Source organism: Phocoena phocoena, chromosome 6, assembly GCF_963924675.1.
Source record: "Phocoena phocoena chromosome 6, mPhoPho1.1, whole genome shotgun sequence".
Classification (NCBI taxonomy): Eukaryota; Metazoa; Chordata; class Mammalia; order Artiodactyla; family Phocoenidae; genus Phocoena; species Phocoena phocoena.
Window position 1 is genome coordinate 45,966,664 of NC_089224.1, and position 25,857 is coordinate 45,992,520.

Here is a 25,857-nt window from a genome sequence, read left to right on the forward strand (position 1 = left end):
CAATGTATTCCAGTACCCAGTGGGCTGCTATAAAAAATCTAAGGTCAATCCAATTTTAAATGACTTCATCTTTTCCAACTCTTCTCTAAAATCTCTTTTGATGTTCTCTTTATTCTTGACGTTCTGGGCATGGATATAGGTATTGACCTATTCTCACTTGTGCTACGTGGCTTTCAGGGGGTCCTAACAATCTATATCTTTGTGTCTTTTTTGAGCTTAGGAAATAATTTTCTATCATATTTTAAGTTTTTCTCCTTTTCTCTTCAGTTTTCTCCAATTGAAATTCCTACAGAAAGATGTTAGAACTCCAAGATTGACCTTCAATGTCGTAACTTGTTCAGTTTTCATATTTTTTCTATATTCTGAAATATTTAGTTGGCTAGTCTATAAATCACTAATCCAGCCTCTATTTACGTACTGTGACAACCAAGTTTTTAATTTCTAAAATCTCTTGCTCTTGAATTTCTTCTTCATCACAGCAGTATCTTATATACAATACAAAAACATACAATATCTTGCCAACATCTCATAGGTACTGGATTGTTTTTATATTATCCTCTGCGCCCCAAGTTCTTCTTCTGAAAAGAGATGCTCTGGTTAGTCATGCTGTTAAATTTTCTTAAAAGTCTGATGAGCCTTGAGTATCCATTTTCTTGATGAATTAAGGCAAAACTCATTGGAGAGAGCTGACATGGGTTGCTTCTGTAGATGTAAAGAAATGTTTCCTTAATTAAGACTCCCCTCTGAATTGAAGGATTGACTATGGAAGGGCTGAAGAATAAATGGTAAGGGATGTCCACTGACAGCTCCACTTTGGGGTGTCTGGCCACGATACAAGTAGGCAGGGGACGAACACCCCTTTTTCCTTCCCTGTCCTCTGACCAAATAAGAAAAATTTTATTCTGGCAATGGTGGACTTTGTGTTTTTCCCCTTGAGAAGAATTCCTCATGCCTTTTACAAAATTCAAAGTTACCACAAAATTTGTTCCCCTCTGAGTCCTTCAGCAACACCAGAAGCCCATTTCAAGCAGGTTTTAATCTGAAGACAAAGCTACTGCTAACTGATATTCAACTGGGAGCAAACAGACTCCGCTGTTCTAAATGCACTTCTAGGCCCCATCCTCACCAAACCCACCCCCATCCTTTCTGTTACTCAGTGTTCAGTGACACAACAAGACAAATGGCTTCTGTTTCATTATATGAGTAAGCTAGTGAGTATCACAGTGATCTAGGGTTGAACTTTTTAAGCAATTTATACTCTGTTGACTTCTCAGAAGAAACTCAGCCCAATATTAGCCCTCAGGAACTCAAGAAAGGTAAAAAATTGACACAGGACTGCTTCCCTGAGTATAAACTCAAGGCTTCATGCAAAAAACTGAAAAAAATATAAAAAGGTTCAAATGCAAGTTAAAACCATTTTATTCTATAGATATCTATGTTGGGTTTATAAAGAAGAAATAAACATATTGCCACAGGATGGAATAGATACTTGACCCTGTATTTTTGTCCGTGTTCCTCTTTGTCTAATTGTTTCATGCTGACAGGCTCGTCCCAATTTTGCTCCAGGCATAATCAATGCTATGGCTGCAAGGGAATAGTAGTACAGCATTTCTTATCTGTAAAGCTCTTTATTAAAAGTACTGTACATTCTGGCTTCTTTTTGCCGGTACGAAGAACACAGGAAGCCGACTGACTTCAGGGGGTAGCAATTCATAGAACTCGGTGACAATAGAACAGAGTGCAAAGTGTCCAAGGACTCTTTGTGCAAGTTCCTTTATAGAATATATTTTCTCCTTTTCTCACAGCAGTAACTTACAGACCATTAAATTTCACACATTTCCTATTCATTTTCCATGTTAAAATATGGCTTATGACCTAGAGTAGAACTATCACAGGATTCTGCCCTGAAAGTCAACTTTTTACTATTTGATAATATATGACTTTTTAAAAGACCAGCAAGTCATGGGCCATGAACCTATCTCCATAAGTGATTTAAATGGCTCAAACATGTGTACACCTTCACAAATGGGGAAAAAAAAAAAAAAAGCCCTGAAAACATTACAAAGGATAAGATAAAATTATCAAAGACTGCAATTGTTCCCATTAAGTAAGACCTTTAGTGAGACTTAACAACCAAAAGGTAAAAGGGAAGTAAAAGTCCTCAGAGTTGTAAATGCAAGCAAAAACAAAATAAGACAAACAAAAAAACACAGCTCTATTCCAAACAAGAGAAAAGCAAGCAAGTACCAAGGATTTGAAAGAGGCATTGGGTTTCACAAAACTTAATTTGATAAGCTCCTCGGTGAGAGTAGATTTTAAGGAAGGAACTTGTGGTTCTCTAAAGTCAAAGTTTATAAACTTTTCCTCTTTGGCATATTCCATTTTATAAACTAGTCAAAAAGGAACTGTTATGCCTTACATGTAGCAGTTAGAGTTCTTCCACTGAAGGTGAAATACTAAGCTATTGTAAGATTTTACTTTAAACCATCTCAGCCTATCTAAAAATTACTCATCTTCGTGGTTAATGTTCAATTCAGATGCCTAAGTATTTAATCTTGCCGTAAACTCTTAACAATATAGGTAGAAACAGAAAGAAAACATATTTTCTTAGGTTTTAAAACCACTAACAAGCAGCCTGGATTTCCAAAAGAGAATATAATCTGTTGTCAGGTGTTCTCTCTACATCTATTTATATGACATACTATTAAGCATTTAATAACCTATAGTCTTCTGCAGAATCACTATCTATGTGAAAAGTAGCCTCCTCCTCCAACACCTCTATTATTCTCTAGGATATAATACTTCAGATGGAGAAATGTCAATTCCGATAGCTAGAGGGAAGCTATAGTTAATAATATAACTAATATAATAAGTGGTTATTATAACAATTATATATTTAATATATTAAATATTATGTAATAATTAGCCAATGATATAGCTAATATAATATAGCTAAGCCAATAGATATTAGAGAAGGTTTTAAGAGGTGAATAGTATCCCTTTCTTCTCAAGGGGCCAGGGGCCAGAGTAATAATGTCGGGAACTGGGGGGAAGGCAGGGGAGTCCCACGTAGACACAGAGAAAAGTTTACCTGAGGCTGCCAGAAGGAACATGGGTGGGATATTACTGGAAACCAAGGTCAGAGTTGGCAAAGAACTAAACATAAACTCCAAAAGGGAAATGAGAGTTAGGAAGAGAGGAAGAAAAAGTAAGGTTTCTGGCTGAGAGTCTTAGAAGCAAGATACAATCAGGTATATGGAATGGGTTGAGGAAAGTGGTACAGAACTGGTGCTATCACCAGTTAAGTTTCTATAGAGGCACACAGTGCAGGTCACAGAGCCAGACATGGTTCTTAATTAGTGAGCTGTCGCTGTGCTGGGCTCACCTGAAAGGGGAGATAGGAAGTCAATCAACATGTGTTGATTAAGGGTTATTAACCTCTTCTTAAGGAGGTTGTATCAGTCTCAGACATTTCCAAACTGTCCACAATCATGTTTCATAGATTAGTCAATCATTTAATAAGGGTTCAAAATATGATTTGATATTGCCCTTTAAAAAACCATTCAATTAAAATTTAGAAAATGTCCTTATTTAAGCCTGGGGTTCACAATATCCCTTGATTAGAGCCTATGTTTATATTCACTACCACTGATTTCAAACTAGATGTGACCAGATCTGGACAAATCACAGTTAGGAAATAGCTCTCTGAAGAAGAAACAATAAGCCCAACAGGACATTACTGTTTATGAGCCATGAAGCCATGTGCTTCAACCATCATTCAGGCATCTCTGAAGGCAGCATGAATGATTTACATCAAACTGTGGGGAAAAAAACATTACTCACAGTATCAGAAAGGCAGGAACTGTTATATAAACATAACCAAAAAGCACATGAATCCATCATCTGCAATTTCCAGAAAAAAACACTAATTTAGGAATTAGATGGCGTTCCCATATATTATAAGCACAGACTATGATACGAAAATCTCTCTCTAAACTAAATCAATGTGTTTAAAAACTTTCACGACTTCCATGGGAATTCACACAGGATGCTCATTCTTGGATCTCTCCCCAGAACACTCTAAGACATTCCTTCCAAGAAAGAAAAGGCACTTAATTTTTACTGAGAGCTGCCTGACCTGAGCTTGTATCTTCTGCAAATTAAGTCTCATGATGTCTGGATAAGAAGACTATATGGATTATCAGTAACTGCTGACAGCATTTCTAGATATGGAAAAAAAAATTTCCTTACTATTTTTTTCAAGTGTCAATTTATTGCTGTGGCCTTGAGTAACTATCTAGTTATTTTAACACCATCATCTATCCAGTTAACTCTAAAATGGTACTCACAAGGCCAAGTTCCCTTCAGACTATCTAGCTCCATTAGACTTCCATGGCCCATGTATTAAACCCAACACAAAACGCATGCCACAGGGGAACACGGTGAGGGACTAAGGATGAAAACTCACTGGGGAAGGGGATCCATCAAAGTACCTGATAAGTAAGAAGAATAATTACATTTTTAAAGAAGTATATTTTCTTATCATTATTAACACTAAAAGTGTTAGTTGATATTGATAACTTGCATTACTATGAATAAGTACTATCAAAAATAATTTCTATTAATACCTTAGAATGAATAATCATAATCACACTAAACACAATTCATATATGGCACATCTCTTTCAAACTTTTCAAATATTTTCTCTCACAAGGTCTTAGAGTAGAATTCTTACAATAAATTATGGTGTCACACAAACACAATACTGCAGGCCAGTGAACTCTATATAAGAGGTTAAGTGACCACCAAAACAGAGTTAGAAGACAGCTTCTAAATTCCTATTCTTACATACCAATTTACTTAGTATCTGCTTATTAGTAGTCTAAGACTTTTCTTTAGTATTGACTCCCCCATGAATTTGAGCCAATGATTGCTTAAACATAATATACCTTTTTATAAGGTAAGAAAGGACAAACACACATGAAACAATACATTTCATGCAGTCATGTCAACTCAATGAAAGAAACAGAAAACACTCCTCCAATAATAGATCTCAACCCTAACTCATCTAATTGAATCTACACCAAGCAGTTACAATTAGAGAATTGCTTTTTCACAATATTCATTCCTCTTCTTCAGGCTGCTTTACCTTGTAGCTAAAAGCCAGAGAAATGATATGATATGGTCACTTCATAAGGAAAAGTGAAGAACACTACCTCCTACTTCTAGTCTTCTTTTATCCTTTTCAAAAGACTTAAATAACTCCACTTGTAAGTTCTTATTAATTATATTGCCTTTGCTTCTGCATGAGTTTGGGTAACTACATTTCAACATTTTACCCTACCATTCACCTTAACAAGCAAAATTACATGGGGTGTTTTTACTCACTTCTTTAAAAACTTCCTAGAAATTATCAACAGAAGTGTAACATATTGACTTTAATTTATAGCACTGCTTCTTAATAAACATTTATTGAATAAATAAATGAACCGGGATGGTCACCCCAGTGCTTCCCAACTTTTTCCATTTCATGGCACACATGAAAAGTGTTTACAAGGATCCTGGATCACCCTAGAATTTCAAAGACTAAATGCATTTCCTAAGTATCAATACATACATTGATATAACACATGTTCTACACCAGTGGCAAACATAGGTCAGGTAACCTACAGTATGACTTCCTCAGATAATCTCCAGGCATTACCTGTGCATTAACTATTCTAAAGAGATAATCCTACAAGGTGTCAACAGTGATAAAAAGCATTTGGTAGAATTAGGATTGTTACAGAAGCTGAAGGAAGAAATAAAGTAGGAAGCAAGCTGAAGTGCTTCACGTTATGTGAGACAAAGGTACTCTGAATACATTACGGATCCACTTGCAGAATCAGACAGAGAAATCTAGTCAGAGGGAAAACTTTTGTGAGATAGCAGTTGTTTACCTGACAAAACGGAATGAGCGTGACAAGTTGGGGACAAAAAGGAATTGCAAATACATTAACTTCATTATCTAGGAAAAACATATTTATCCCACCTTCACCAAATTTTTCTCCTATAGGAACACTCCATAAAGAGATGGACTTTTTCTTCACCATGCTTCATAAAGAACACAAGCACAGACACTAAGATAGAGAAGATAATAAAAATGCCATACCTACTTGGTTAGGAAATCCTTCCCTTAACAGGAAATGCATTCTAGAGATTCTATCCAATAGAAAAAGAATTACAGATATCTATGCTAAATATATGGTTAGTTTAAAAGGCGGGGCGGGGGGAGTTTTATTAATAATGTCTGATGGTTATCTTATTATTATACTCCAAGAACTGTGCAGATAGGAAAAATGATTATTTATCTTTAGTAAGTTTAATATGTTTATTAAACAACATATCTTTAACATGTTGTTTTATACGGTACTGATCAGCATGTTAATCAGTACCATATAAAACAATGACCCACTTTTTTTTTGTTTATTAAATGACTGAATAAAAATACGATCAAATTGCAAGAAGTTAAAAAGAGATTAATTCCTATTATACAGGCCCATTTATTCTGAATTAACTAATTTTTCCACCTTAAAAGATTGATATGAGAACTAAGGGATATGCATCTTGGAATAGGGTGCAAGAGTTAATGAAAGCATTACAAATTAGCAAATCCATCAATAACAAAAATAACAGATTAGCAACATGTGTAGATTCTCTTTCGAAGTGTCTTTCATTAAAGAAGCATGTGCATCATGAAGTAGACATCAACTCAGAGTAAGGAGAAAAAAGAAAAAAATTGGAAAATAAAGATAGCAAAAAAAAAAGCAACCTGTACTCTAAAACTCTGATAAAAATTATCCACAATGAAAGAATAATCTACAATTCCAATATTAAGCTTTACCCCCATTACTGCTCCATTACCTGAGAGGAATCAGCTTGGGCAAATTCTGTAGTGACCTTCAGTATCTGACGAAGATGTCGTCCTTTATCTTCAACAAGGAGGTAAGCCAGCAGAAGAAAAACATGCGCAGGGATCGCTGTGGTAATAGGGAGCAATGACTCTACGGAAGCTAACCAGTCACTTATCGCAGACTCTTCTCTCATTACTTCAAGGATCCTCCAGGCTGTAAATATTGAACCATACATGCTGGTTATAGGGAACACAAGCTTGTAGGAGAGCTGAAAAGTAAACACAAAAAAAGGCATGAATAAATGAGATAAATCTATCCGTCAGGAATACATTTCTGACATTCATTTATTTTTTATATTTCATTGTAAGAAATCAATCCTTCCAACAAAATGAATACAAAATTTTCCATTCCTGCCCAAAACCTCTCTGCACGTATTTAAGCTAATGGGATTACACAAAAAGAAAATAGCTGTCAGGTGGAACTCTAGAATAATTTATTACCAATTTTCCTCATGTTTACCATTCGCTCCAATTTAAGGCAGAAAAAAAAAAAGAGTCAATATACAAAACCCAGAAGCAACAGAGTTTGGGAAAAGCCATTACCACTTACAAAGTATTCACCAGTGAGAGGGAAGATAGAAAAAAACACTGTATTTGCCCAGCTCCAGGGCCCAGTAAGAGGCAACTCGGGGCAGATGGCAGACTTGGACTAAGGACAATTCATTTTTGTAACAGTCAGTCTGTTGACAGGAACAGAGTTGGTTCAGCTGGAGCCTGGAAATTCATTAATAACTGTGAATAACTCCTGCAAGAAGAAATAGCCTGACAGCTCTAAATTGAAATGATACCCGAAGAAGATGTTACACTTAAGTCAATCTGAGGAATGACTCCTCATGGAAGTCAAGTGGTGCAGTCAGGGTCAGAGACTGGATAGAACTCTGCCAATGTGAGCTGTGTGTCCGAATGGCCCGGGAGAAGCCACAGACATTAATGAGGAATTAGATATTGCCTGCTCAAAAAATAATTCAATTCATTTAGAGTACAATGAGACAAATTAGAAATTTCTAGATTATAACTATCCTGTTATTGGAGACTGACTTACATGGATAAGAATAACAGTTGAAAGGATGAGAAGTTAAGCCTTATAAAACTTTTTAATAACAACTTTATTGAGATATAATTCACATCATAAAATCCAGCCTTTTAAAGTTTATAACTCAGTGAATTTTAGTAATTCATAGAATTGTGTAACCATCATCACCAGCTAACTTTAGAACATTTTTCGCTACCTCAAAAGGAAACCCCGTGCCCATTAACAGTCCCTCTTTATTCCTTCTGGCCCCCAGGCCCGGGCAACCATTAATCTACTTTCTGTTTCTATTCTGACCATTTCAGATAGTAGGAGCCACACAATATGTGGTTTTTGTGGCTGGCTTCTTTTACTAAGGAACTAATGCCTGCCTTCCTGCCAAAATTATTGAAGTTGATAATGAGATAGCATCCACAAAGCACTAGCACAGTGCCTAAAGTTGCAGAGGAAAGAAAAATATTATCCTTGTCATCTTTAGGAGAGAAAAATAAAATTGCTGGATATGAGTATAAGAGAAAATAATTGGAAATCACCATGAACCATAACTCGAGTCAAAAGCAGCAACATTACAGAGTAAACACAGTGAAACAGAAAAGTAATCCTACTTTGCTTAAAGTATTAGTCCAGGTTTAGGCTCTGTTTTTTGTTTGCTTGTTTTCCTAAGGTAGAACAATGAGGAGAGGAGAAAGGCACAATGTTAAATAAGAGACCACAGAACGGCCTCTCTGTCCCATTGAGTGACAGCTGCCACTGGCACAGTCCCAGGGCAAAGGTGCCACCAAGGGTTTTCTCTCAGCACCAGCTACCAAATCCTAGCCCCACCGCCTGGGGGAGGACCTGTGAAAGTGCTGATAGGCCCTGTGTTTTAGAGGAGAAAGTAGGTGTTTAAAAATAAAAGAGAGGCTCATGTCAGGTGAATTATATCTCAATAAAAAAATAAGAGAGAAGAAAACACAGAAAAATAACATTTAACTGAATATTAAATGGTTGCAAATCATCTTCAGACGTGAAATAGTTGCGAACCTTTACTTTTTAAAAAACTAATATGAAAAGACCACCCTCAGGGGGCTTCCCTGGTGGTGCAGTGGTTGAGAGTCAGCCTGCCGATGCAGGGGATGCGGGTTCGTGCCCTGGTCTGGGAAGATCCCACATGCCGCGGAGCGGCTAGTCCCGTGAGCCATGGCAGATGAGCCTGCGCGTCTGGAGCCTGTGCTCCACAACAGGAGAGGCCACAACAGGGAGAAAATATTTGCAAATGAAGCAACTGACAAAGGATTAATCTCCAAAATTTACAAGCAGCTCATGCAGCTCAATATCAAAAAACAAACAACCCAATCCAAAATTGGGCAGAAGACCTAAATAGACATTTCTCCAAAGAAGATATACAGACTGCCAACAGACACATGAAAGAATGCTCAATATCATTAATCATTAGAGAAATGCAAATCAAAACTACAATGAGATACCATCTCACACCAGTCAGAATGGCCATCATCAAAAAATCTACAAACAATAAATGCTGGAGCGGATGTGGAGAAAAGGGAACCCTCTTGCACTGTTGGTGGGAATGTAAATTGATACAGCCACTATGGAACAGTATGGACATTCCTTAAAAAACTAGAAATAGAACTACCATACGACCCAGCAATCCCACTACTGGGCATATACCCTGAGAAAACCAAAATTCAAAAAGAGTCATGTACCAAAATGTTCATTGCAGCTCTATTTACAATAGCCAGGATATGGAAGCAAGCTAAGTGTCCATCAACAGATGAATGGATAAAGAAGATGTGACACATATATACAATGGAATATTACTCAGCCATAAAAAGGAACGAAACTGAGGTATTTGTAGTGAGGTGGATGGACCTAGAGTCATTCATACAGAGTGAAGTAAGTCAGAAAGAGAAAAACAAATACCAATATGCTAACACATATATATGGAATCTACAAAAAAAGGTCATGAAGAACCTAGGGGCAAGATGGGAATACAGATGCAGACCTACTAGAGAATGGACTTGAGGATACGGGGTGGGGAAGGATAAGCTGTGACAAAGTGAGAGAGTGGCATGGACATATATACACTACTAAACTTAAAATAGCTAGTGGGAAGCAGCCGCATAGCACAGGGAGATCAGCTCGGTGCTTTGTGACCACCTAGAGGGGTGGGATAGGGAGGGAGGGAGATGCAAGAGGGAAGAGATATGGGGACATATGTATAACTGATTCACTTTATTATAAAGCAGAAACTAACACATCATTGTAAAGCAATTATACTCCAATAAATATGTTTTTAAAAACTAATAAAAATTTTCAGGTACACTAAATATTAACAATAAGACATCTGCTAGTACTTCTTTGTCTAAAGAGGACTGACAAAGAAATCGTGAATGCAGGTGAACAATATAGATTTTCATTAACTTAAAAGAACAACAGTTATCTATAATGTTGACTAAAACAGGCTTAACAAAAATGGGGCCAGGATTTGATGTGGAGAGGGAGTGTGGAAACAAACCCAGAGACACTTAAAAGTAGGACCAGTTTTTGCTAGAAGGAATTTATCACTCACCAGACCAGAAGCAGAAGACTAGAAAAGATAAAGCCTTAAAGAGAGTCCTTCAACTCTACACCTCTATGAAGAATCTAGTCAAGAGTTGAGAGGCTTGGTAGTGGTTAATTATCACCAGAAGACAATGAACACCATCCCCGGTATCCATGTTATTAAGAAGACAATGATAACCATTTTGACTGGCGTGAGGTGGTATTTCATTGGAGAGGTTGTGGAGAGAAGGGGACCCTCCCCTACACTGTTGGTGGGAAGGTAAATTGGTGCAGCCACTATGGAGAGCAGTATGGAGCTTCCTTAAAAAACTAAAAATAGGGCTTCCCTGGTGGCACAGTGGTTGAGAGTCCACCTGCCGATGCAGGGGACACGGGTTCATGCCCCGGTCCGGGAAGATCCCACGTGTTGCGGAGCGGCTGGGCCCGTAAGCCATGGCCACTGAGCCTGTGCGTCCGGAGTCTGTGCTCCGCAAAGGGAGAGGCCACAACAGTGAGAGGCCCGCGTACCACAAAAAAAAAAAACCGAAACAAAACAAAAAAAAACTAAAAATAGCGCTACCATATGACACTTCAATCCCACTCCTGGGCACATATCCAGAGAAAAACATGGTCCGAAGGGATCCATGCAACCCAATGTTCATTGCACCACTGCTTACAGTAGCCAAGACATGGATGCAACCTAAATGTCCATCAACAGAGAAATGGATTAAGATGTGACACATATATACAGTGGAATATTACTCAGCCATTATAAAGAATGAAATAATGCCATTTGCAGTAACATGGACAGACCTAGAGATTGTCAAACTGAGTGAAGTAATTCAGGCAGAGAAAGAGAAATATCGTATGATATTGCTTACGTGTGGAATCTAAAAAGAAATGATACAAATGAACTTATACAAAACAGAAACAGACTCACAGACTTAGAGAACGAATTTATGGTTACTAGCAGGGAAAGGTGAAGGGAAGGGATAGTTAGGGAGTTTGGGATTGACATGTACACCTGCTATATTTAAAATGGATAACCAACAAGGACCTACTTGTATAGCACAAGAAACTCTGCTCAATATTATGTAATAACCTAAATGGGAAAAGAATTTGAAAAAATAATAGATATATGTTTATGTATAACTGAATCACTTTGCTGTACACCTGAAACTATCACAACATTGTTAATCGACTATACTCCAATATAAAATAAAAAGTTAAAAAAAGACAATGATAGAAGCACAAGATCTAATTCCTTTTAACTTCCAACCAAAAGCTTTTACGAAACCAGTTTACTTCAACTTACTATTGATTTACTGTTTCCCTGTAAATCCGAAATGCTGTTATTAACTCCCAAGTTCAGCACAAAGATGATAAATCACTGTTCAGCTAAAAAAAAACTCAAAAAAACAAAGTGGAGGCAATAGAGTATAGGCAAATCTAAACTCTATTTGTCGAACAGACAAAATCTGAATCTCAATCCTACCATCCACTACCTGTTTAATGAGGGGAAGTTAATTAACCTCCCTAATTTCAATTTCTTCACTTGTAAAATGAGTATTATAAGATTATCATCAAGGAAATGCAAATCAAAACCACAACAAAATAGCACTTCACACCCACTAGCATGGTTATAATAAAAAAGACAGGCAATAACAAGTGTTGGCAAGGATGTAGAGAAACTGGCACCTTCATACACTGCTAGTGGTAATGTAAAACGGTGCAGTTGCTTTGGAAAAGTCTGGCAGCTCCTCAAATGATCAAACATGGAGTTACCATATGGCCTAGCAATTCCACTCCTAGGTATCTACCCAAGAAAAATGAAAACCTACGTCCACACAAAAACTTGTATAGGAGTGTTCATAACAGCATTATTCACAATAGCCAAAAAATTAAAATAACCCAAATGTTCAACAGATGAATGAAAAACTAAAACGTGGTATCTCCATACAATGGAATATTATTTGGGAGTAGTTTCTTTTTGGAGTAATACAAGGGTTCTAAAATTGATTGTGTTGTTGTGTACACAACTCTGCAAATATACTAAAAGCCATTGAGTTGTGTACTTTAAATGAGTAAAGTGTATGTACGAGAATTTTATCTCAATAAATCTATTTTTAAAAATAACCAGGGCTTCCCTGGTGGCGCAGTGGTTGAGAGTCTGCCTGCCGATGCGGGGGACGCGGGTTCGTGCCCCGGTCTGGGAAGATCCCAAGTGCCGCGGAGCAGCTGGGCCCGTGAGCTATGGCCACTGGGCCTGCGCGTCCGGAGCCTGTGCTCCACAACGGGAGAGGCCACAGCAGTGAGAGGCCCGCGTACAGAAAAAAAATTTTTTAAATAACCAGCCTCCCACTGCATTACCCTTGGCAAGTTACCTATCTTCTCTACGCCTCAGTTAATTCTTGGATAAAATTAGACCAATAATATTAGCTACCTCAAAGAGTTTGAGATAAAATCAAATGACTTAATATATGGCAAAGCACTTAAAATGGAGCCTGAACGTAAGACATGCTTAATAAACAGCACCATGAAGCAGGGGCTTTGTTGCCCATCTGGCCAAGGGCCGGAGAGCTTCAACCATTAGTCCAAGGCCACACAGCTGGAAATGGCAAAACAAAACTATTTCAAAGTTACTGTGAGAAATGAGTTGACCCATATAACTTCTTACACAGAGCATGTGCTCAATAAATGTTAACTTTAGCTATAAATAGGACAACAATCTATTACAAATTTTGATTTTTTTAAAGAGACAAATATTCAAAATGCTTTCTGCTTACTATATACTACTTCAAAGCAACTGTGAATGAAACCTACTAGGCACTGCTTTATTCCAAGGTAATAAAGTTCACAGTACTTTATTTAAGTTTGAATAAAGTACATTATCAAAAAGTACCAATGAATAAATGTATGACAAATCCTAGCTCAGTCACACTGTCTCTAAATCTTTCTGTTGACTAAAACATTTCTCCAGAGCTGAACCTTGCCCTACTATATAATTGCAGGAATTTAGCTTTTAAGTCTCTTTCCCACTTTATTTCACCCAACCATGGCTCCCAGGAGCACGCAAGAGACCACAGCAGTTGGCTTCCTGTGTCCCAGCTCTGGCCTGTGGCACTCCCAGCACACTTCACCAGCTAGCAGGCCATAACTACAATCTTTCCAACAAGCTGTGATATCAGCCTTGAGCGGGGAGATCCATTTAGTTCCATACTTGCGTACTGTCCCTCAGCCCTAGAAGTAGTAACTGCTCCCTACATTGGTTATTGAGATATTCCTTAGAGCCTCATTTACAGCTTTCAATAATTAAACACCTTTTACTAGTTAACGATTTTTCGTATTAAGTTTTTCTTTGTTCAAATTATCAGTGTGGTTTCTCTCTCCTAACTAGACCCTGACTCATACACTGGTGCTTTCTCCAACCTCCCCGCAACATTCTTTGGGGTAGGGGGCAGCAAGATTTTAAGGACTTTAGAGTTTACAACCAGTGTTTGATTTTTTCACCTAGGAGAACACAAATAGGTGGTTTTAAATATCACATTTAAGCTACAAAGGGATCCTGTTTTTCATACACCATAAATAAAAGCTTATTAGATTATGTTAATCTTTTATTTTAAAGAGATGAATGGCTGGTTTGATATCTTTTTTAATTCTTAGAAATTGGGACAAGTTAAAATATGTTTTATTTCATGGTTATCAACATTTCAGAAATGGATAGGTAATAGAGAACTACATGGTACAGTATATTTACCCTTGGTTTCATTTATCAGAAAAACTGTACTTCTGAAGAAACGCTTTATTTCTAAACCAAACACTCTTAAGTCGGAGTCACCAATTTAAAAATAAATAATAAAAATATAAACAACAAAAATCTGTGATTTTAAAACAAAGTCTTTCTGTAATAAATCAAGACAGTAAAATGATCTTTTGTATTCGTATCAGAAGCACACATTCCTCACTGAACAGAAATTTCTTGAACATCTACTATGCGGCCAACAACAGGTCAAGTGTGGAGGATGCAAAGACAAATAAGCTAGGGTGTTAGCTATTTCTTTAACTATGTGGAAGATAGAGTACTCAGTTTAACAACTGGTAACGTATTTTTAATTTTCCCATCTATAATCAGCTGAAAAAGATAATGCAGAAACACCTAGGGTGGAAGAAATACCAAAAGTTCAACAATTGTTGCAATTTAAATATTAACATGCTTAGAAAATAAAGACAAAGTGTGAAAAGGGCCAAGATTCCTTCCCTCAGTGAGCTCACAGCATAGTCGAATGTACAAATACGTACCCCCTAAATTAAGACACAACACAACTGAGTAATGCTAAAAGTACTTGGATGCAAAGGAAAGACAGTAATGAATTCTGACTCAGGGAGGCTGAGAACACTTGGCTGGGTCTTGAAGAATGAGTAGATCAGGCAAAGGAGATTAAAGATCATCCTGTGCAAAAGCAAAGATTCAGGAAGAGACTCGGAGGGTTGGGGGCAAGTTAAATTTACAGGTATGTTTGGAATCTAGAGTCTGGACGGTTGCAGAAGAAAAGCCAACAGTAAACTGTGGCTTAAATTATTTTAAAGGGTGATCATACATCCACTCAAAGGCTCAAGAAAGCAGCATACTAGCATCAGGAGGCATTTATACCCTAATAGCATTCCTTCCTCCTCCCTCTTCACCAGCTGCTAAAGAGAAAAATCCAGCTATTAGTGCTGATGAATAAGATTCACTCACACCTGAACAAATAGTAAGCTGAGTACTTACACATTCGATTTAGGGTGATCCTCAGTACGTATCACTCATGATTTAAAGGAACAGAACTCTCAGACATAGTGCCCTGTCCCTACCCCCATTCAGAATCCAAGTATTGTTCTCTACGGGCAAACCAAGAGGGAAGGTAAAAGGCTATTAGAAACTTTTGGCCACAGTGCGTAGTCCTGTCAGAGCAGATGCAAGAACTTCCTTCTCTTAATGCAAATCAATTACCTATTTCAAGTTTTAAAGTTTTAGTCAAACAATTAGGATTGAGGAAACTGTAGCATACATTCAATTTGCCTGTAGGCTACTTTCTGCTGTATGATCAAACAAGGAACAGGACCAGCAATCCCTAACAATGGCAGGATTTTTGCTGCCAGAACATTTAATCATACATTATTAGAGGAATCTCTGCTTTTGCAGACAGAACAACTGAGGCACTAGCTTGCATTTATGTAATGCCTCTCTCTCTGGCGACTTAAGATGCTTCACCAGTTTTACCTTCTTTAATCCTCATTCAATCCCCATAAAAGTCATAGCTGGGAATAATACTACATTTTACCGAAGGCAAAACTCAAGTACCAAAAAAAGAAAAAGTCTGAGGAATATAGGCCTAGAACCCAGCCACTAACCAGACACTGACAATACTTCTACATTATTCTAACAGGAGCAGTGAGACTGACAAAGCAGAGTGGGGTAAGAAGCCCTCAGGCAGGGATAGGAATGGAGTGTGACAGCAGAGTAGGGCCACATACAGGAGGCATCAAAAGCCTCTTAGTTCTTACAGATCCCAGAACTTCCAGGCAATTGAGATTCTCCACCATGGATTGTGGCAGGTCTAGCAATACGCCGCACTGACAGTGATGACAAAAAAGGGCTCCATGCTCAGAAATGTTGGAGAAGCACTAGGTTAAATAGAACTAGCTCCTTTTCTGCAGGACTCCTCAGGACCTTTAACTACTAATGTACACTGGCAACTCAACAAGCAACAAAGATTACACAGCATTTCCAAAACTTATTTCACAGCCGACTACCGCCCCCTCACAGTCCAGAAGAATATACTAACATCTACACCAGTGCCTGACAGAACGGTAAAGTTCAATGACAGAATTTAAACCCAGACAGATACATCATTAGGAGGTGAGATTATCGGCAGTGACTTAAACCCCACATTACCAATTAACCTTTATGTAAGAGAAACAAGGACGAACTCATTACCTTTTGGTGGTCGTCTCTGTAGCGCTCCTGCTGTACCATTTCTAAAAGGTTTAGAGCCAACTGCTGCCTCGATGGTCCTTCTTCGTCTGGGGATATACAGTCTTTCAAGGCAGTAGAAGATAATATCTGCAGAACTGGCATCACTAGCAGCAAGGAGGACTTTGGGATTTTCTGACCCTCAGCAGAAGAGAGAAGCTTCAGAGCTAGTTATCAAAACAACAATTTACAGTTTTTAACATTAACACTACAGTCAGGGCTTCCCTGGTGGCGCAGTGGTTGAGAGTCCGCCTGCCAATGCAGGGGACACCGGTTCGTGCTCCGGTCCGGGAGGATCCCACAGGACACGGAGCGTTTGGGCCCGTGAGCCATGGCGGCTGAGCCTGCGCGTCTGGAGCCTGTGCTCCACAACGGGAGAGGCCACAACAGTGAGAGGCCCGCATACCGCAAAAAAAAAAAAAAAAAATTAATACTACAGTCAAATAAAATGCTATTTTGTTTAAGAGTAATATGCAAAAAGTTTTCTTGCCCCTTTACAACTGGGTCAGACACATAACTAAGATGATAAACCTTATCCTTTTAGAAATAAAAAGAATGAAACAATTAACTCTTAGCTAAAATAAGCTGTTAATGTATATAACTGAAAACTTGATGATACTTTTAGAGATAATGCATATCATATGTCAAAAAGTAAAATCAACTCTTTTTTAGGTCAATGTGAATTCCTTTAAAATTCAACTTTTGCCTTTATGTCCTGTCAGATCCTCTGCCCTCCACAGAACCAAGAGACCGCAGAGTTCCTGATCTATGGATAACAAGATCAACATGTGTGCTCCTCTTACAAACCCAGCTGAGAATTGTATCAAGAGATGCAGAAGTAAACAAGGTGAAGCAGGGCTGTCCTTCAGCTGTAACTGCTAAGAAGCAAATCAGCAAAGTCTCAAAGTCCATAACCAGCATAACAATCCAGCGCATTATTATAGTATTGTTTTTAACATGGAAACTCAACTTACACATCAGAAACATACACACATGTACAATCACTTACTTACATGTATAGTCTCCCCTAGACTACAAACAGAATGAATTAAAGAATAAATATACTTTCTTTTCAGTTATTGAATGAACGCTGATTTACTGAAAGATGTTATTTGTAGGCTGCAGAGCGAGATTATTAATCAACTAACTTCCCCACTACACTAAAAAAATTCAAATTCAAAAAAAAATTAAATTCAAAAACTTTTTAAAAATTTTAAAAATTTTTAAAAATTTAAAAAATTTTGATTTTTATTTTTTGCCAGTGCCATGCAGCATACGGGATCTTAGTTCCCTGACCAGGGGTGGAAACTGCACTCCCTGCAGTAGAAGCATGAAGTCTTAACCACTGGACCACCAGGGAAGTCCAATATTATATTTTAAATCTCTTGGAAGTCAAACCTGAACATGGCATGAAATACAAACCCCTGCTGCTCTGACACAACTCATTTACATTTTTTGCCTAAATGTTAGTCTTAATCCATAATTGTCAGTTATTATGAAAATCCATTATCTTTAACAAAACATGAAATTCATATAATACAAACATTTCTATATTCTTTACTATGGATCTTCCAGGCATTTTTATAAATTGCTATTTACAATCAAGGCCAGTGTTAATAATTAAGAAGCATAACATTGTATCAGTGCTGTGCATTTTTTAAATTTGAAATAACAAATATTCTCTTGGTTATTGTATTTCTTTGAACACTCTTTCCCAATCTACTAAACAATAGTTTTTCATTACTTTTCAACATGACATACTGGCTCAATAGTTTTCAATATGGTTTATTCAATCTATCTAAAGTAACTTCAAATCAGAGACACTGGTTCACAAAAGAAAAAGTCTTCTACCCAACAAATAATAAAAGTATTGGAGTGTTTGATCCTGTATCAGCCTATCATACATGAGCCACAATAAAGGACTATAGCTTCAGAATTAGGAATGTGGTTTCTCTGTGGCTTTGATTTTTTTTTTTTTTTTGGTCAAAAAACAAAATCCATTTAAATGAAATATCCAGAAGAGACATATTTAGAGACAGAAAGCACATTAGTGTTTTGGGGGGCTGAGGGTGGGAATGAGGATTAACTGTAAATGGGCACAAGAAATTTGGAGGAGGGGGGTTGATGCAAATGTTCTAAAACTAGACTGTGGTGCTGATTGCACAACTCTAAATTTACTTTAAAAAGCACGTTATTGTACACTTAAAAATGGTGAACTATGGGCTTCCCTGGTGGCGCAGTGGTTGCGAGTCCGCCTGCCAATGCAGGGGACACGGGTTCGTGCCCCGGTCCGGGAGGATCCCACATGCCACGGAGCGGCTGGGTCCGTGAGCCATGGTCGCTGAGCCTGAGCGTCCGGAGCCTGTGCTCCACAACGGGAGAAGCCACCACAGTGAGGCCCACGTACCGCAAAAAAAAATAATAATAATAACAAAACTATGGCTGTCAGAAGTAACTGGACTGGAAAATTATACCTATAGGAGGATGTCAAGCGTACTGCTGTAAGGGAAAAAAAGGCAAAAGCAGTTCAGAAAGGGCCTAGGGAGGAGGGTACAAAGAGCATAGGGCCAATAAGCAAAAGCAGGGTAGGAATCAAAGCCTTAAAACAGCCAAGGGTCCCCTCCATGTGCTAAAGCCATTTCCAAGACAGACTGTAAATGGAAGAGCAATTCACCCTCAAAATCATGATGAATTAAAATGCCCAGAAGAATGAGCTACACAATCGTTATCTACCTCAAGCACCTTTTAAAAATGAAAGTGGCAGTGTATCAATATATCATGGCATCATAACATATACATCATAATTTAGACAAGATCCTACATTACTACATGGATTATGGTGGCCCAACTAAAGCAAGGCAAAGGCAACATTAATGTAAAAGCCGCATTTGAAAAATGTGGCTTGTTTGCCAATCTGCCAGACCTGGCACCTTGATTCTTTACCACATTATTCGTAAACAGAACTTCTTTTGCCTCCCTTTAGCCCCATTCCTCACTTTTCTTTAAGTCAGTACTGGATAGTCAGAAGAATGTTATCTTTCATTTGTTCTATGCAGGTTAATAGAATAATCATACATTAAGTCTCGTTCAATGTGGCACCAGTTTTGAATAGTACATGTATATAGAGTTTTCAAAACAAATGCAAATGCTAAACACTTATTTTCCTTCAAGGGTTTTATGCTATTGATTCTGTTTGCTATACAAGTGTGAATAAGCTGGCATGCCCTTCAAAATATTTACCAATGTCACTGCTATATGATTTAGATCATAATCTCCTAACGAACAGCTGAGATACTCGGTAAATTATGGTATATGGAACCTTGCACAAAACACCCTTTTGGATAAGAAAAAGCAAGTTCTAGTTGATAATGACTAAACAGAAAAATTCCAGAATGGACACTCAAAGTATACAGGACTTTTTTTCTACAGCACAGCAAGAAATGTAGTTCAAGTGACTCCTGCCAATACTTGTGTTTTACTTACATTTTACTCTTGTGAGTGTATTTTTATTTACCTAGACTTAAGATTGGCTTCTGCTGACTTGCCGGAGTCTGTAGTAGTAGTAAAGCTATTCCAATTATGACTGGTTCAACAGGAAAATCCTAAAAAAAAGTAAAGAGTTGAAGAAGTTTCCAGAGCCAAGGCTTTATAACATGTATTCAGGAAGAGTAAATTTAACATGAAATATTATAAACCTATCATACAAAATTATTTACAGTAAGCCTGCTGTATTAAAGGAAGAACTGTTGAAGGCCACAGCAGTCACATATAAATTCAAAATGTTATATCTGGCCAAAAAGCAATAAACTATAAACCAAATTAATTCAGAGGAAAAACCTGTAGTCTTCAAAACAGTCAATCTTTGCAAACCACTGAACACTACCTGAAATACTTAAGAATATTTCATTTCTGGAAAGTAGCTCAATTGTCTGCTTACCTAATACAGACATGATTCATCTGTACAACTTACATAATAAATTATACTTAACAAATTTTAATAAATCTTGTTATTATAATAAAAGAAACAGTACCAGAGAAGCAGAGATTATTTTTAAATTACAGTAATTTATTAAGTATATTTAAATATAGCAAAGTAATAACGATAGAAACTTAAAGTCATTAATTTTACCAAGTAAAATGAAATGAAAAAGAAAAAAAGGATATGTACATTAAGTTCTTATAAATAAAATGCAAGTGACATAAGATAGTACTTGAAGTTTCTAAATAAAGAAAATTATAACATATTACGGAACTAAAGAAGAAAAGCCCAGCACACTTTGCTAAAATTATTTCATTCTGAAATTTACAGAAGTGTCTGCAGAGCAGAAATACCTATGAATCATGAGGACCGGCAAAAAATAAAAATTTTTTAAAAAACCAAAAATTAAAAAAAGAAAATGTGAGGTAGACTCGTGTTAAACACTAGAGAGAAAATAACTTAGTCTGACACACAGAAGTTACAATTTTGGAAATGCTATCAACTCTGGGACAAATTAATAAATGCATATCTACATCTTAGTTATACCATCTGAAAGTGAAATTAAACTGCAAAATCTTCTAATGTGCTCGTTTATGGACTTTTAACAACTAGCAAAAGAAGAAAATGTATGGATTTTTTTAATGGAATATATTCCAATTTGTGTCTTGGGGCCTTTATGTGTTCACTGTTTTGAAATATAGTTGAGAATAATGAAGCAACAGTTATCTATTTGAGGACAACAAATGCATTTTGAAACCAATATATTTCCAGTATACACCATCACACCATTCTTTCCCATTTTGCTCAATTGCATTTAAACTCTGCACGCTCATTTTAAAAAAAAAAAAAACAACCAAATAAGCAAAACTGAGCAAGGTCATTTACATTTCAAATTTACTAGCTACCAAGAGGATCAGAGACAAATCAAAGTATTACTTGTACTAATGCTATCACTGGAAAGCCTTTTTCACACAGGCTATCACTGGAAGGGCCACAAAGTAGCTTCTCAGGGTTCTGAAATGCACTAGAAGCATTTTAAAGGAATGCAACTTAAAGGTATGAAGGCATAAATGAAAATGACATCCTCCAGGAAGAGTGAGACTGGCCTGTCCAGAACAGAGGGTGAAAGGAAAAGAACTAAGGATCAAGACACCAAAAATAAGGAAAAGTAATGGTAAATGATTAAACTAGATGATCTTAAATTGCTTACAATTCTGAGAGGTTACAAGTTTTTTGTGTGATTGACTGATTTTTAATGAACACCTGAGAATGGTATCATTTAATGAGCTCTTTTAATAAAAGCCTGTGTTGGACATCTCGTGTGCTACTTCAAATACTACAGCTATTGCTGTAGTGACTCTTGCTTCCTGTCCCAGGCCACTGAGAGATCCAGAAGTACAGGGAAGTTAAAGCCCCATAGGCTTGACAAATTGGCAATAGAAGCCCAGGGACAAATGCTTCCCCCTTTATTCTGGATCCTTCTGGCAGGTTCTGAGACATATTCCATAATACTTCTCAGCATATTCTGTGATATCGAGCAACTGATTGCTTATAGCAGTGGCCAACTTGATAATACATGCATTGTCTCTCTCATATTTCACTCTTTGTGTCTCTCTCCCACCTGCTTCCTGAGATCACACCTGCAAATGAACTCCTATTGCATAAGCCTTTGCATTTGTGGAAACCCAGGCTCTGCTTTTGCCTTTAGGGAAACTTAAGGTCTATTTCTGGGGGAACCAAGGCTAACTTAGAGCCTATCTGAAGAAGTAAAGAAATGCCTTTATACTGGACCACAGATGTCACAGGAGTCTTAATGACAGCAAGCCCTTGGAGTCCACACTACATCAGAGGTACATCAGAGGTATGTGAAGCAGACACAACAAAGATGGCAGCCCAGCTCACACAATTGCATGTCATGGTTTTTCTACCTACACTGTCCTCTGCTCAGAGTTGACTGATCCAAGCTGGGCCAATCAGATCATTTTTCCTAGGAATCCGACAACGTAAACTGAGATACACAGTGAAGGAAGGTGGGTGTGATTGAATCATCTGATAGCAATGTGTTAGGGAACAGGGGTCCCCAGCCTTACTAAAGCTGGGGTGTATAGCGCTCTTCACTTTGAGAGCTACCTAGTCTCCTTACAATCAGTATCATTTTCTGTTAAGAGTACATATTTTTCGGGACTTCCCTGGTGGCACAGTGGTTAAGAATCCACCTGCCAGTGCAAGGGACACGGGTTCCATCCCTGATCCGGAACGATCCTACATGCTGTGGAGCAACTAAACCTGTGCGCCACAACTATTGAGCCCACATGCCACGACTACTGAAGCCCACACGCCTAGAGCCCATGCTCTGCAACAAGAGAAGCCACTGCGATGAGAAGCCAGTGCACTGCAACGAAGTGTAGCCCCCGCTCACTGCAACTAGAGAAAGCCCACATGCAGCAACAAAGACCTAATGTAGCCAAAAAATAAAAAGTAAATAAATAAATAAATTTACAGAAAAAATAGTACATATATTTTGCTTGAAATGGAAAGCACCTTAAGTTATCCTTTAAATAAGGCTAAAAATAGTTCAACTAAGACCAAATACACTGACACTAAAGTAGCCTAAGAAATACATCCATTTTCAGCGTACAATGAAATAAATCCAATATAAAAGTAGAAAAAGAACAAAGGGGAAAAGAAAAGTTAATGTAATATTTGAATTGAATATCTAGCTGATAAACTCAGTGATACAGGAATACAGGTATAGCCTCTAAATAAGATTGATTTATTCTACTTCATTTTGTTTCAAATTAAAGGGTATATAGACCTAAAGGATATATGTTTGCAAATTAATTTTCCTAGGCTTTTTTATTACAACTCAGAAACTCTGGGACAGAGTTGGGGGACAGGAAATTTCATAACACAAGTATTTTAACTGTTCTACATATTTTTTACTTCTAAAATTGTTAAAATATTGGGCAGAAGGAAGACACAATATAAATATGAACTTCTCCCACAGATACCATTTCATTGCTCAAAATAAAAGTATTCTGTAATTCTACATTAAAATCAATAATATTTTTGGGACTTCCCTGGTGGTGCAGTGGTTAAGAATCCGCCTGCCAATGCAGGGGGCATGGGTTCAATCCCTGGTCCAGGAAGATCTCACATGCTGCAGAGGAACTAAGCTCATGCGCCACAACTACTGAGCCTGAGCTCTAGAGCCGGCGCACCGCAACTATTGAAGTCTACGTGCCTAGAGCCCGTGCTCCCCAGCAAGAGAAGCCACCGCAATGAGAAGGCCTCACACCGCAACGAAGAGCAGCCCCCGCTCACCACAACTAGAGAAAGCCTTCACACAGCGACAAAGACCCAACACAGCCAAAAATAAAAATAAATAATATTTTTAAAGTTGGACTCAAGAGCCAATTTAAAAAGATTCCTACTGGCCAAAAACAGGACAATTTGAATTTTAATGCGGATATTATCTGTAAGAAATTGAATTGCATCAAATATGTTTAAATCTATAAGTTCACAATACTTTTAGAAATTAGTAAGTAAAGGGAAAGAGTCAAGCATTTATCCTAACTTTTCTATATAAACTCTACCACTGGATAACGAAATAGAAGATAGAACCAAATACTTTTTTAATAGAAGTATTCCAGCTAATAAATGAAGAAGAATAGATAGAATTAGAACATCATTTCTTTAACGCCTAATGAATTAATGGAGCTACGCACTGAGCATAACAGCAACCAACATCATAAAAAGAAGAGCAACATATATTATGTGCTTCTTGATGAAAGAACACACCATTCCCTCTAGTCTTAGAAATGAAAAACAAAACAGAACCAAAACCTGAACCTGATCAAGCCTCTATAGCCAACTACCTATTAACTGGGAAATATGTCCAAGTGAGCCACAAGGTTCAATCAGCAGATTTCAAGATGTACAAAACTCCATAGCTCACATAAGCCAGGTTTTTCCATATGTAAACAAACTGCCAGTAAGAAAAGAGGTAGGGAAAGGAATGGAAGGAGACCATCTTTAGTGTAAAAGATACCTAAAAGATAGATCACACATGCGCACACCAAAACTGTATTATGATATGAACAGATACACACATAGGCAGTAAAACTATAGAGAAACGTAAAGAAGCCACTACTATAGAAGTCAGGATAGTCCGGGCAGAAAGGAGGTTGTGATTAGGACCGGGCTCCTGGAAAATTTCTGGGGTGGCCAGAAAAGTTCTGTTTCTTGCTCTGTTTGATGCTTACAAGGATGTTTGCCGTCCATGCAAAAAAATAAATAAATAAAAATTATGAAAATTATTTGAGGGTACTAGTTTAAAATGCAGATGCTTGGGCCCCACACAGCCCTGCTAATTCAATACTTCTAGGGGTAGGCCCTAGGCATTTGCTTTTTTTTTTTAGAATCAATTTTATTTATCTATTTAGGTTTTGTTGGGTCTTCATTGCTGCGCACGGACTTTCTAGTTGCAGCAAGCAGGGCCTACTCTTCATTGCAGTGAGCAGACTTCTCATTGCAGTGGTTTCTCTTGTTGCAGAGCACGGGCTCTAGCCACGCGGGCCTCAGTAGTTATGGTGCACGGGCTTAATTACTCCGCGGCATATGGGATCTTCCCGGACCAGGACTCAAACCAGTGTTCCCTGCACTGGCAGGAGGATTCTAAACCACTGCGCCACCAGGGAAGTCCTGCATTTTTAATTAAATCTGCCTAGTGATTTTTATGCACTCTAGTCTGAACAATTTGACTGGAATATAAACGTCACAGATCTCGTCTGTTTCACCTAACTGCTATAGCAAAGTGTTTGCCGTAAAAAACTGTCTACTACTCACATAAATCTACACAAACACAAAGGAACGTTATGGGACTTACCTGTTAAGTACATTACATTTATGGTTAAGACAGGCAATTCCAAGTAATTTAACTAATATTTTCTATATATTATTTATCTATAAATATTATATATCCATATTTTCTATATATTTTTGTATTATTAGTATAATAATATATATCAATATATTATCTATTAGAGCTATATCTAATAGGTATAACTATATATAATTGATATAAATAAACATCTGAATAGGAATGACATTATTATTTTATTATATTAATTATATAATTTATAACATATATTACCATATATTACATGTTACTATATATTACTATTATATCTAATAGATAATATGTATATTATATTTTTAATATTACTATATATATTACTATTATACTAGATAATATATACAATATTAATATAACACAAATATATCATTATATAATATTATATATAAAGTCCCAGCATCCATGAAACCATGCTAGTCACAAA

General features: G+C 37.3%; 1 protein-coding gene and 1 non-coding gene across 4 annotated transcripts in view; both read right to left on the reverse strand.

Moving 5' to 3' along the window:
- Positions 1-25,857, reverse strand: part of FOCAD (focadhesin) — a 284,287-nt gene that overhangs the window by 195,701 nt on the left and 62,729 nt on the right. For all 3 annotated transcript variants that reach the window (XM_065878458.1, XM_065878460.1, XM_065878459.1), the window contains 3 exons: positions 20,051-20,138; positions 16,501-16,703; positions 6,904-7,161 (listed from right to left, as the gene is read on the reverse strand). In XM_065878458.1, the coding sequence (XP_065734530.1) occupies positions 6,904-7,161; positions 16,501-16,703; positions 20,051-20,138 (549 nt within the window). The remainder of the gene's footprint in view (positions 1-6,903; positions 7,162-16,500; positions 16,704-20,050; positions 20,139-25,857) is intronic.
- On the reverse strand, positions 8,706-8,834 carry LOC136125220 (small nucleolar RNA SNORA30/SNORA37 family). Its single transcript, XR_010655989.1, has one exon. It is a non-coding gene; the product is annotated as a small nucleolar RNA SNORA30/SNORA37 family (small nucleolar RNA).